The 12,098-nt window shown below is 52.4% G+C and overlaps 1 protein-coding gene across 1 annotated transcript in view; it reads left to right on the top strand.

Annotated features, from left to right (window-relative positions):
• The window catches only part of ABCG4 (ATP binding cassette subfamily G member 4), a 78,642-nt gene that overhangs the window by 59,132 nt on the left and 7,412 nt on the right, over positions 1-12,098 (top strand). Inside the window, 4 exon segments of the mRNA XM_061550798.1 lie at positions 228-373; positions 1,553-1,676; positions 7,316-7,430; positions 9,671-9,828. Of these exon segments, the coding sequence (XP_061406782.1) occupies positions 228-373; positions 1,553-1,676; positions 7,316-7,430; positions 9,671-9,828 (543 nt within the window).

Below are 12,098 nucleotides of genomic sequence, written 5' to 3'. Positions count from 1 at the left end.
CAACAAAACGCAGTTCTAACGAAACGAGTTTTCAATCTACATTTAAAAGTTTGTAGCTCCAGTGCCTTCCTCAAAACCGAAGGAAGTGCAGTCCAGACGGCTTCAGAAGCGCATCTGAAAGCGCGCGACGCGGTGGTGACCGTCACTGTTCGATGGCCAGCCAAGCGCCGCTGATGCGAGGCCTTCACAGGTGCTGCTCGCCATGACGGTCTCTGTCTGCGCCGCAGGTGTTTGAGATCCTGACGGCGCTGGGCCTGCTGGAGTGCCGCGACACGCGCACGTGCCGGCTCTCCGGCGGGCAGCGCAAGCGCCTCGCCATCGGCCTGGAGCTCGTCAACAATCCCCCCGTCATGTTCTTCGACGAGCCGACGAGGTGAGGGCCACGCGGTGACGGGAGTCCGAGACACGCGATCTCTCTCTCTCTCTCTCTAGCGTACGGCAGGTACGTGCAAATCTCACGTCCAAGTCCAAGTCTTTTGAGCCACGCGATAGCTTCAAGAGCAGCGCGACCGATACTGCCGAGTCCGCCGGAGAGAGCGGGCGTAGGATGCGGTTGTTCGCAATGTGGTCGATTGTCTGGTTCGGCTGGCCGCAGTCACACCGTGGGTCGTCTTCAATTCTCCGCTTGTGGAGGAGGAGGTGTGCGTAGCGACCTGTTGCCGTTCTGAAACGGTTGATGGAGCACCGAAGTTTTTTTTGCAGATCAACGCCGTGCATAGCAATGGTGGGGTCATCGATGGGGCTTTCATTTGGAATGTCCACGGAACTCCACAGTGTTCGCCAGCGGTCTTCAATTGACCCTGCTTCATCCAATTGGTTTCCGGGGTTTCAAACACGCGATGATGCACTCGCGAAACACGCTACCTGCTTCGTATGCTGTAGCTGGTGACGCGACTGTCAATATACTATAGCTCGTGAGACGTGTGTTAATATACTATCGTGAGACGAGTGTCGATATACCCTCGCTGGTGAGACGATTGTTGAGATACACTACCAGGTGAGATGCCGAGTGATAGAGAGTGTTGTTTATACGCGTGTGCGTATGTGTGTGATGTTGGTGCAGTGGTTTGTCCATTGTCAACTTCAGCAGCCTGGGAGACGGGGAGGCCTGCGGACGGGAGTGGGGTTGCCCACACCACCCACCGCGTGCCGTGCTGGCCATTAATGGAGGCTCGTTAACAGGCCTCACTCCTCCAATCCATGAGGCTAAATGGGGGATGTTTGCCTATGGGTGCGCGTGTGGGGAGCGGTGATGCAGCGGTTAGCACGGTGCCCATCAAAGCCTGCGAGCGTGCGTTCGATACCCGCTCTCGACCGACACTGGCGACGAGTAACGGACTCGGCCCCGGTTGTTTGCTGGGTCGACACGACCTGGTGCGGTGTTTAAACACCATCAGCACTGGGGAGAGACACGTGTCTGGGCGTGCTGCCGGCCCACTCCACGCCGGCGGCCTTCGAGAGCGCCCCGCTATTGGGAACTTCCCCCAACGCTTCGTTGCGAGGTTGCCTATATTTGAGGTGCCCTTTGCCCCCTTTTTTCGTTTGTGTGCAGTGGCCTGGACAGCTCATCGTGCTTCCAGGTGGTGTCCCTCATGAAGACGCTGGCCCTGGGGGGACGCACGGTCATCTGCACGATCCACCAGCCCAGCGCCAAGCTCTTCGAGATGTTTGACAAGGTGAGCGCCGCCACTTGGGAGTGGCGGGGGATGCTTTGCCTTGAGCAGAAGTCCCAAGGTTGAACCGTGACGCTACGCCCCACCGTCTGTGCTCTCCTGCCTTTACCAAGTCGCACTGACCAACGTGGCAAGGCGTGGGGGAGGCCCTCATCCAGCAGTGGATTGACACGTTTGTAAAAATAAAACGAAGCATTATTAAACTCTTGTTAGTTTCAGTATTCAGCATCATGAGCCATGGTCGATCCACTGCTGGATGAAGGTTCTCCCCATTTCACTGCTACCTCTCACGATCATGTTCTGTAACAATCCGCACGCCACTTGCTCAAGAGGTGATGCCATTGCCCCATTGATTGTGCAGATGTTCCTGTGCGCATACCAAAAAAAACGGCCTCAAATGTTCACCAGAATGGTGTCCTCTTTGCTACTGCGAGTGAGTGAGAGTAACTTGCCGCTAACTTGATGCGTGGTTCAGAAACATGGGCAGTAACCAAAGGTATGGAACAAAATCAGAAAATTGCGCAAAGAAGCGTGGAGAGACGCACGCTTGAAATTTTATTAAGAAACAACGAGGGTCGTGTGTATTTGGAGAATGCATGCATGTTAATGGCATCATTCAAACTGTTACTAAACGTAAGTGGGCTTGAGCACGACGAGACGGGATGATGGGCAATGGTTAAGAATAATAGTGGAGTGGCAGCCAAGGAATGGAAAAGATTCCTTGCAGGATGTTTGCAGGGGAGATGAAGCGATGAGAATCGGGTTGTGTGCAACCGCTGGATGGATTCTGCCATCGCAGCGTTGTGAGATGTGGCAGTGGCTCTTGGAGGATTTCATCTAGAAGTGGATTGACCATTGCTGATGATGATGTTGATGATGCTGAGTCGAATAGATTAAGTCTTTCTGTATGTAAGGTGGTGTTTGTGATTGATAGAGGAGTTGTAAAGAATGTTCAACTTGATTTAGATCAGAACTGGGAAAATTCAAAGGCCAATGTGGATCTGATAAGAGCGAATCCCATCAAGTTAAGCTGCTACAAGATCAGACATTGGTATTTACACAAAACCCATGCCCAAGAACAACAAAAAACACATTCCTTAATTATCTTTTTCATTTTGACCAAGGTATGCTTTCATCTTGGGGTGGAGCAGTAGCACGGTGGTTATACCTGGCAACAATCCCAGTTCTGTTCCTAGCCAAGGCTCACATAGGTGGTGAACGATATCTGAACCAATACTTTGAAAGTACGGATGGTGAAGTATGGTCCAATAACCTCGATGACTGACAAGGCAGGGTCAGGCCTTACTCCAGGAGTGGTCGCTAGGTCAGTGCAGATGGTGTAGAGCCTGAGATAATTGGTGGGTCACAGGCTGGCCGAACCACACAGGTGGGACCCGACCAGCTTGACATGCGCGTTTGTGGTGACCAGTGTTTGAGCCAAAATTTGAAGGCAAAGGTACAGCCCTGAAATTGCTTGCCCATGCCCCTGCTGGCAGATGGACATTGACGCGGCAGAGGCAGTAGAGGCCTTGCATGGAAAATGTTGGACTCTTTCTTCCAAGCAGACCCCAACTTATTTGTTTTCCTCCCACAAAAGCCAAAGTCTCACGAGATAGAATTTGTCAAAACTCACTGTTAGCGGGTCCTTCCTGAGAATGTCTTGAGGCTCGGTGTGGTTTTTATCCCGGTTCAATGAACGACATGACAGGCGCGTCCGCCTCGCTTAACGAGCGAGACACCGTTTCGCAAAAAGAATTGCTCGTCAAGCTAAAACTCGTTAAAGACGATCATCCTTTTCCCATTCACTCATCCCCATGTCAAAAGCTGAGCTACGTTTCAGCCCCAAAATGTTCACTCTAGAACTTTTTTTTTTACGCGACAAACACAAATTCGAATTTTTAAATAAAGAAATCAAACATAAAAATGTAACACTTGCCACACATGAAGAGCCACAGTGCTTGCAGTTGCCTGGCATTTATGTTGTTTGAAAGGGGTTAGATGATGTTAGTGGGTTTGTGGAGCAGCAGGGGCCTTGCAAGATCACTCGCCACTGATGTTAGCCGTGGCTGGAAATCGAACCAGAGTTGCTGGGTTCATAGCCACGATACGGGGATGCGAGATGGAGCGCGACTTCCTGTCCTCAGTGGCACCAATTAATTAGCGCCCCCACCCACCCACCCACCCCTCTCCCCACCCACCCACCCACCCACCCCTCTCCCCACCCACCCACCCACCCCTCTCCCCACCCACCCCTCTCCCCACCCACCCACCCACCCACCCCTCTCCCCACCCACCCACCCCTCTCCCCCACCCACCCACCCACCCCACCCCTCTCCCACCCACCCCCACCCCCCCTCTCCCCACCCACCCACCCCTCTCCCCACCCACCCACCCCTCTCCCCCCCCACCCACCCCTCCCCCACCCACCCACCCCTCCCCCACCTACCCCTCTCCCCCCCACCCACCCACCCACCCACCCCTCTCCCCACCCCCCACCCCCCCCCACCCCTCTCCCCCCCCCCCCACCCCTCCCCCCACCCACCCACCCACCAACCCCTCTCCCCACCCCCCCACCCACCCCCAACCCCTCTCCCCACCCCCCCACCCACCCCTCCCTCCCCCCCCACCCCTCACCCCCTCCCCCCCCCACCCACCCACACCCCCCTCCCCCCCCCCCACCCCCTCCCTCCCCCCCCCCCCCCCCACCCACCCCCCTCCCTCCCCCCCCAACCACCCACCCCTCCCCTCCACCCACCCACCCCTCCCCTCCACCCACCCACCCACCCCTCCCCTTCACCCACCCACCCACCCCCCCTTCACCCACCCACCCACCCACCCCTCCCCTCCCCTCCACCCACTCACCCACCCACCCACCCCACCCACCCACCCACCCCTCTACCCCTCCACCCACCCACCCACCCTTCCACCCCCCTCCACCCCTCCACCCCTCCACCCCCCCACCCACCCACCAACCCCATCCCCCTCCCCCACCAACCCCATCCTCCCCACCCACCCCACCCTCCCCCCCACCCACCCCACCCTCCCCCCCCTCCCCCCTCCCCCCTCCCTCCCCCCACCCACATCACCCCTCCCACCTCCACCTATGGTCACCTTCTGTCGCAAGGCGTGAAAACAATAATATTTGCGTTCGCCAAAATACACGCCGGCGAATGCCACTTCACGCGATATCCCGCAGTGTTCCCGGTCAAGCGAGAGCCCGCCGCAGCGCAGTCGCCTCTCGTCCTTGTGCAAGAGACTTTATAATAACACACGAGAGGGCGGCTGCACTTGAGGCGCCGCGCGTTGCGTTGGCAGCATTTCCTTTTCGAGCGAGAGGGTTTTGTTAGAAATGTCAAATCTAATTAAATTCCCTGCTCTGTGTGCGGGGCGCTCAATTAAATTAAAAAAATTCCCACCTACGATAAGATACATGCAGCACCGTCTAAAATGAGATTTCATTCTAATCGCGAAATATGTTTTCCTGAAAATAATTCCAACAGCTCACATTTGCATTTGCTAATACTTTGCCCTTCGTCAATCCGCTTCTGGACGAAGGCCTCTCCCCAACTTCTTTCGCTCGTGATGGGGGGGGGAGGGGGTTGATTGGCCACACTTGACCCCGCTGGGTCAGCACGGGTCGGTGAAGTTTCAACAGCTCACTCGCCACTGATGTAAGCCGCGGCCCGGATTGGGAACTCGGGTCGCCGGGTTCGCTGGAACAGCGCTGCGCCGCTCTGTCCCGCTCTCCACATCGGAGGTACAGGAATAGCCCCGGTGACATTTTGCAATCTGTGTGGTGGCGGCAGTCTGGTAATATTTTCCAAAGATCCAATTTGTCCCCCCCCGCACCTCCCCCCATCCCCATTAATAACGGGCTTCGTCTGCCAGCGGATGTATGCACTCCGCGAAGAGATATCACCGCAAAGCAACTAAATTATACATGCGTCATCTGCGTTCAGCGTTGCGGCCAAAGTACATTGCGTCATTCTAAATTAATAACGATCGTTGGGGGGGGGGAGGGCGGTGGATGGGAGCATGTTGTCGCCGGGGGGATATTGGGGGGCTTGTGTGCGAGTGTGTGCATTACATCCTGACGCGTCATGTGCCCCTCCACCTACACCCACCCTCACACCGGATTCCAACAGAGGGCATCTATGGGTTTTATGGATCTATGGTGAACTCCGTTGCCGTTTATACGATGGGATTATTCAAGTACTCTTTGTTGGGCAGTGCGGTGGCGTTGTGGTAACAACAGACAAATAGACCTGGTTTTGATTTCCAACTCGGAACCTTTCTGTGTGGAGTTTGTATGTTCTCCCCCTGTATGTATGTTAAACTTCTTTCGCACTGTATGTAGCCAACCTGCGCTCATCGGAGGTGGGGGGGAAGGACAACAAACTCGAGACAAAAATCAGTTCTAAAGAAATGAGTTTTCAATCTAGATTATTTAAACGTGCTTAGCTCCAGTGGCTTCGTAATGTCGGAAGGGAGAGCGTTCCAGACGGCCGCAGAAGCGCACTTGAAAGCGTGCGATGGTTCGCCAAAAGCTGCTGTTTTGCATGGGTTATCTCCAGGTTCTGCTGTTTCCTCTCATAGCTAAAAAAAATACACACAACGTAACTGGTATTGTCCAGAATATCCCAATGCCGAAAAACGATCTTCCAATTACTCAATTGTGGCAGCAGCATCTCCCGCCTACTGCGATAACTTGGCAGGACCCTCCTGAAAAAGAGTCGTAAGACTCAGTGAGGCCTTCCTGGGTAAAACACCATTAATAGGTGCGCACAAGCAACAGTTTTCCCTAAAATGTAACTTGGCTAACATTGGTATGTTTACGTGTGCGTACGTACGGTAATGTACAAGGCCAACTTGTAGATTGTTTAAATAAATATCATTGTATTGTTGTAAAATGTTTAAATTACACAGTACAATGGCAAGGTCAATAATTATTAAACGTTGTCTAAGCATGGTGCACTGAAATGCTGCACACATTATGCAGAGGAAATGTGTATTTCATTTAATGCAGAATTATAATGCTTCATGCATATTACCACATCACCCATAATGCACCCAATCTCATAAAGTCTCAAGCTAAGCCAATCTATGTCCAGATGGGGCTTGGGATGGTTGACCGACCGTCGCAGGTGCTATAGGCTTCGGGGTTAAGTTGTGGACAGTAGAGGGCAGTGCAGCCAGATCGATTGCTGTACCGTACTTGTGTGCGCACACATTTGTGTGTCCCGCCTCTCACCAACCGGCTCTGACCAGCGGGGCGAAATTTGGTAAAATAACCCCCGCTACTCAAAAAACATACGGGGAGGCCCTCATCCCCGTTGTCGATTGGCAAAGGGCCGTCGGTTTAAATGCACGCAATGCTTCAGCGCACACGTACACACACACACATTGTACTACATTGTAATTTGTTTTGCGGAAAGTTTTTTTTTAATCAAAGTAGAAGAGAAATAGAACTCCAGTTGTCGGTTGCATACGACGCTCTTGGCCGATTTTTTAAATTGGAGGATTTTATTACTTCGGGAATGTTACGCACCTGGCCACAGCCATTTCGTTCCGTACTGCCCCCCTGCAAAACCCCCCCGAATGGTGATGCGTGGTTTAAAGCGACGCCGTGTTCTCTGCTGCAGCTGTACATCCTGAGCCAGGGCCAGTGCATCTACAAGGGCACGGTGACGGAGCTCGTCCCGTACCTGCGAGGACTTGGCCTCCACTGCCCCACCTACCACAACCCCGCCGACTTCGGTTCGTAAGCCCCACGCACGCACACACACATATACACGCACGCACACACACGCACGCACATACACACACATACACACACATACACATGCACGCACGCACACACGCACGCACGCATACACGCACACACGCACGCACACACGTACACACGTACACATACACACACATACACACGCACGCACACACGCACACACGCACGCACACACACGCACATACACACACGCACATACACACACACACATACACACACGCACGCACACACGCACGCACACACACGCATGCACACACACATACACGCACACACACGCACATACACACACACACACATACACACACGCACGCACACACACACACACATACGCACATACATACACACACGCACACACATACACACGCACGCACACGCACGCACACACGCACACACGCACACACACGCACGCACGCACACACGCACGCACGCACGCACACGCCGTCGCGCTCCATGTGACCGAGCGTGCGGGTTGATTCGACACGGGAGGTTTGCCCGCTCGGTTGTAATCCCAGGCGTGGATTTCGGGCCGTGCGTTTTGGGCTTTTTTTTTTAAATTTCTCTTCGAGATTTTGCCACGCGCTGCTGCGGGAAATCTTCGGGAGTTGAATTCAAAAAAGCTTGGACGGTGCTGACAGTAGAAGTGGTTGAGAGGAGAAAGCCACACTGGGGACACACTCGTTCGTACTTGGATGGGAGACCGGGAATGCCGTTTGTTTTCAGACTGGCCTGAGAGTTTCCCAATGAGATGGCACCGCAGCAGTGGATTCTTGAAACTCTTGAGGATTTCCTCGGTAAGAGGGAGATTCATCTTCTTGGTTCTTTCGGTAAAGTCACGTAGAAGGAAAATAATAAAAATAAAACATAATAAAATAATTCTCACGACGTTTCGGCCACAGACTCTGCCTTCTCGACAGACCTGTACTCCACCTGAAGACGGCTGCTTGCATTGTGGCCGAAACGTCGTGAGAATTATTTAATTATCTTTTTAAAATTATTTTATTATTTTCCTTCTAAGTGACTTTACCGAAAGAACCAAGAAGATGAATCCCAGCAGTCATGAAAGCTTTAAGTCGAAAAAAAGGGAGATTATTCATGCTGCGTCGCCTCACATCAACGTTACTTGACTAACAAGAGTGGTCCATATATTTCACTGCTTTAGTCCACTAAACTGACATAACTAATTGGATTTCGCAGACAAAAAAATCCATGGATGATTGTAGACTGAGTCTATTGACTCAAATGTAAATTATGGCTAAATTAACACCGCTTGAGGCTCATTAAGGCATTCTTAAATATGTGCATGGCATTGCGATTGTTACGCAAGTGTCACTAAAGCACACCATGTGCCGTGAAACTGACGTCAATGATGCTGTGACATCGATCATCGCCATGGAGAAATGTGCCATGGCCTTTGCTGGCTTGCAATGCACCACTCATGTATTTGGCATTGTTTGATGGTGCTTCTTGTAAAGGGAGCGTGAGGAAGGAGGGATCGTTGCGGCTTGGAACATGTGTGAAGTAGAATGGATGGTATATGTGCCAGACTTCACTAACGTTCTACAGGTCGTCGACTAGTCTCCGACTATAGCTCAAGTGAAAAACAGCTGACTAAGGTTAACACTCATTTCTAATTTATTTTTGGGTTTAGGCCGTATGATGACGTGGCCAATTTTGTGCTGCGTCACCCTACAGTTGCACTGTATGAGCATTTAACGCGGCCAATTATTATTATCGATTCAGCTCGCCGGTAAATTGAGTAACAATTTGCGGTAACTAAATTCAGCGCTGTAGATGCAGTGGTTCGCTCGAGACTGCGTTGAGCATCCTCAGGTCATTGATACTGCCGCAGTGGCGAGATGTTAACTACCTCGCCTGGTATATAGGAGGTCGTGGGTTCGATCCCGACCCCGACGCCTGTCTATTTGGAGTTTGTGTGTTCTCCCCGTGATTGCGTGGATTTTTCTCCAAGTCCTCCGGTTTTTCCCTCCACATTTAGGAACGTGCATTTAGAGTGTTTGCTGCTATACATTTCCACACGATGAGCCACTCTGTTGAGCTATCATTCATTGCTAGGTCACTTGCGAAAAAAATCTGTATAGCTCGGTGGGCCTTAACTGATAAACTAAGCAATAGTTTAGATTATAGTTTTCATTTTAATCGTAACGCCGGCCACTGACGCCGCCCGTTTGCCCGCGACCGCCCACGTGTGCAGTGATCGAGGTCGCCTCGGGGGAGTACGGCGACCTCAACCCCATCCTCGTGTCGGCCGTGACTGAGGGCCGCTGCAGCATGGAGCCCAAGAAGTCCCTGGACGGGGACGGGGCCCTGGAGGTCGTGCCATCGGACGCGCACAGGAACGGCGCGCTCACCGTGAGTGGCCGCGCACGTCAGGGCCCTCGCCGGCCAGCTCAGCGGAGCTGGGAAGGAGTGGAGGGGGTTGGGGGGGGGGATGGAGCTACCCTGTGTCGTGGCCAGTGTTAAAAGTCCTTTGGCAAGGCACTCTTCCCCCCTCCAACCCAGCTTAAATATACGCTGCCAAGCTTGGTGGTGTTCATTCAGATGCTGTCTTTCCGACAGACCTGTTCTTCAGCTGAGGACGGCTGCTTGCGTTGTGGCCGAAACGTCGTGAGAATTGTATTTTATTATGTTTTATTTTTATTACTTTATTATTTCCCTTCTACGTGACTTTACAGAAAGAACCAAGAAGAGTGTTAATTCAGTCGGACGTTTTGTATCCTCCGCAACGAGCATTCGGGGCGTGGCTCAGGTCACTTCGTGGCATTGGAACAGCAGTCCAATTCCCCAGAAATAGGAATTTGGAATTTCCACCACTTGCTTCAAGCAACCCGAATGCTCACCGCTTGCCCAGGTTACCGTGCTGGCTGGTGTTGTCGGGGGGCGGGGGAGGAGACATTTGGACTTTTTGGAATCGCTATTGGCAGTCCTGATCCAGAGGTAATACAATTACACAGTAATATGGCAGGGAGCAGTTGATTATCAGGGCAACCGTTGCCGGACCTTCCACAAAGTCACTGCTCACCACGGTGGTGCTTCATTTACTGACCCCACACAGAGAGCTGATGGGCCGAGTGGACCCACCGTTAAGTGTGACATTGATTTCTCCGAGGTACGCGCGCCCACCCCAGCGCAATTTGGAAAGCACCTTTATTGTGGGTTTCTTCAGCACGTGTGCGGAGGATGGCGCGCGTGCGTCGCTTGCCGGCATTTTGCTTGCGTGAGACCTGCGTTTGCGCTGTGATTTCCGGCGCGGAATTTTTTTTGCACACTAGCACCGCCGTGCCGCAAAGGTAAACGGAAACGCGGAGGAGTGTGAGTATGCACGAAGTCTTAACGCGGTGAGAGACGCGGGTAATAATGGATGCACTCTGTTGCCAAGTGTAAACCCTTTAACATTTGCTCTCCGCCGTAGCTCTTGTAACGGGTCGTTGGGCAAACATTTCACGTGGTTATAATGCGAGGTATATGCAAAGGGCACTGCGATTTTCTTCGCTGTTGGTATATTTACGCCGTCAATTGTCAGAGCTGACGAAAGACTCCCCCCCCCCCCCCCCCCGTTGCTCAATCAATACAAGTGTGCACTCATTGAGCACTGCGCCTGTAAATGAATGAGTGGCAATGATTCACTCGGCCTAAAGACCCGTTAAACCCCCGCTGGCCCTGCCTAACAGCTCCCTCTGCTGAGTGCTGGGAGACAGGGACCTCGGTTATCTCTGCCTAAGGAAACCAATGCGAAGTTCAACGGGACGTTTATTTGTTTGTTTGTATCCTGCATTGAACCAGGAGATGGAATATATGTGCATTGAGACACTTGAGGCAATGCCACGTTTGCTAGGGGAAAGCTGAGTTTCGTGAATATTAATTTACCTTGTAAATAAAACTATTTTTTATTTTTACCAGGTAAGGCCAACCCGAGCTTAATATCTCTTTTTCAGAAGCGACCTGGTCCAAAAACAATAGCTCAACAGAGTAGATTATCACGAGAAATTTCTCGCAGCCAATTACTTTCAATCAATAAAATTATCCACGAGATTTTTTTGGGATTGAGATTCATCACAACCTTCACTGCAAAACTATAAATAATGGAACATTATTAATAGTTTAATAATTGAACATTTAAGTGTTTCAATTACAGGGCAAAACGCATCGGTTTTGATTTTGTTAAAACTCCATAGAATGGCCCGTGTATAAGTGCAGCTTGTGATTGGTCGGTGTGTAGGTGGTGTGCGGTGTGTGCACTGGCGCTGTGTGAGTGGTCGGTGTGTAGGTGGTGTGCGGTGTGTGCACTGGCGCTGTGTGAGTGGTCGGTGTGTAGGTGTTGTGCGGTGTGTGCACTGGCGCTGTGTGAGTGGTCGGTGTGTAGGAGCTGTGCGGTGTGTGCACTGGCGCTGTGTGAGTGGTCGGTGTGTAGGAGCTGTGCGGTGTGTGCACTGGCGCTGTGTGAGTGGTCGGTGTGTAGGTGTTGTGCGGTGTGTGCACTGGCGCTGTGTGAGTGGTCGGTGTGTAGGTGGTGTGCGGTGTGTGCACTGGCGCTGTGTGAGTGGTCGGTGTGTAGGTGTTGTGCGGTGTGTGCACTGGCGCTGTGTGAGTGGTCGGTGTGTAGGTGGTGTGCGGTGTGTGCA

This window comes from Lethenteron reissneri, chromosome 13 (genome assembly GCF_015708825.2).
Source record: "Lethenteron reissneri isolate LAM-NWPU_2019-01 chromosome 13, ASM1570882v1, whole genome shotgun sequence".
In the NCBI taxonomy this organism is placed as follows: domain Eukaryota; kingdom Metazoa; phylum Chordata; class Hyperoartia; order Petromyzontiformes; family Petromyzontidae; genus Lethenteron; species Lethenteron reissneri.
This window is presented reverse-complemented; position numbering and strand designations above follow the sequence as displayed.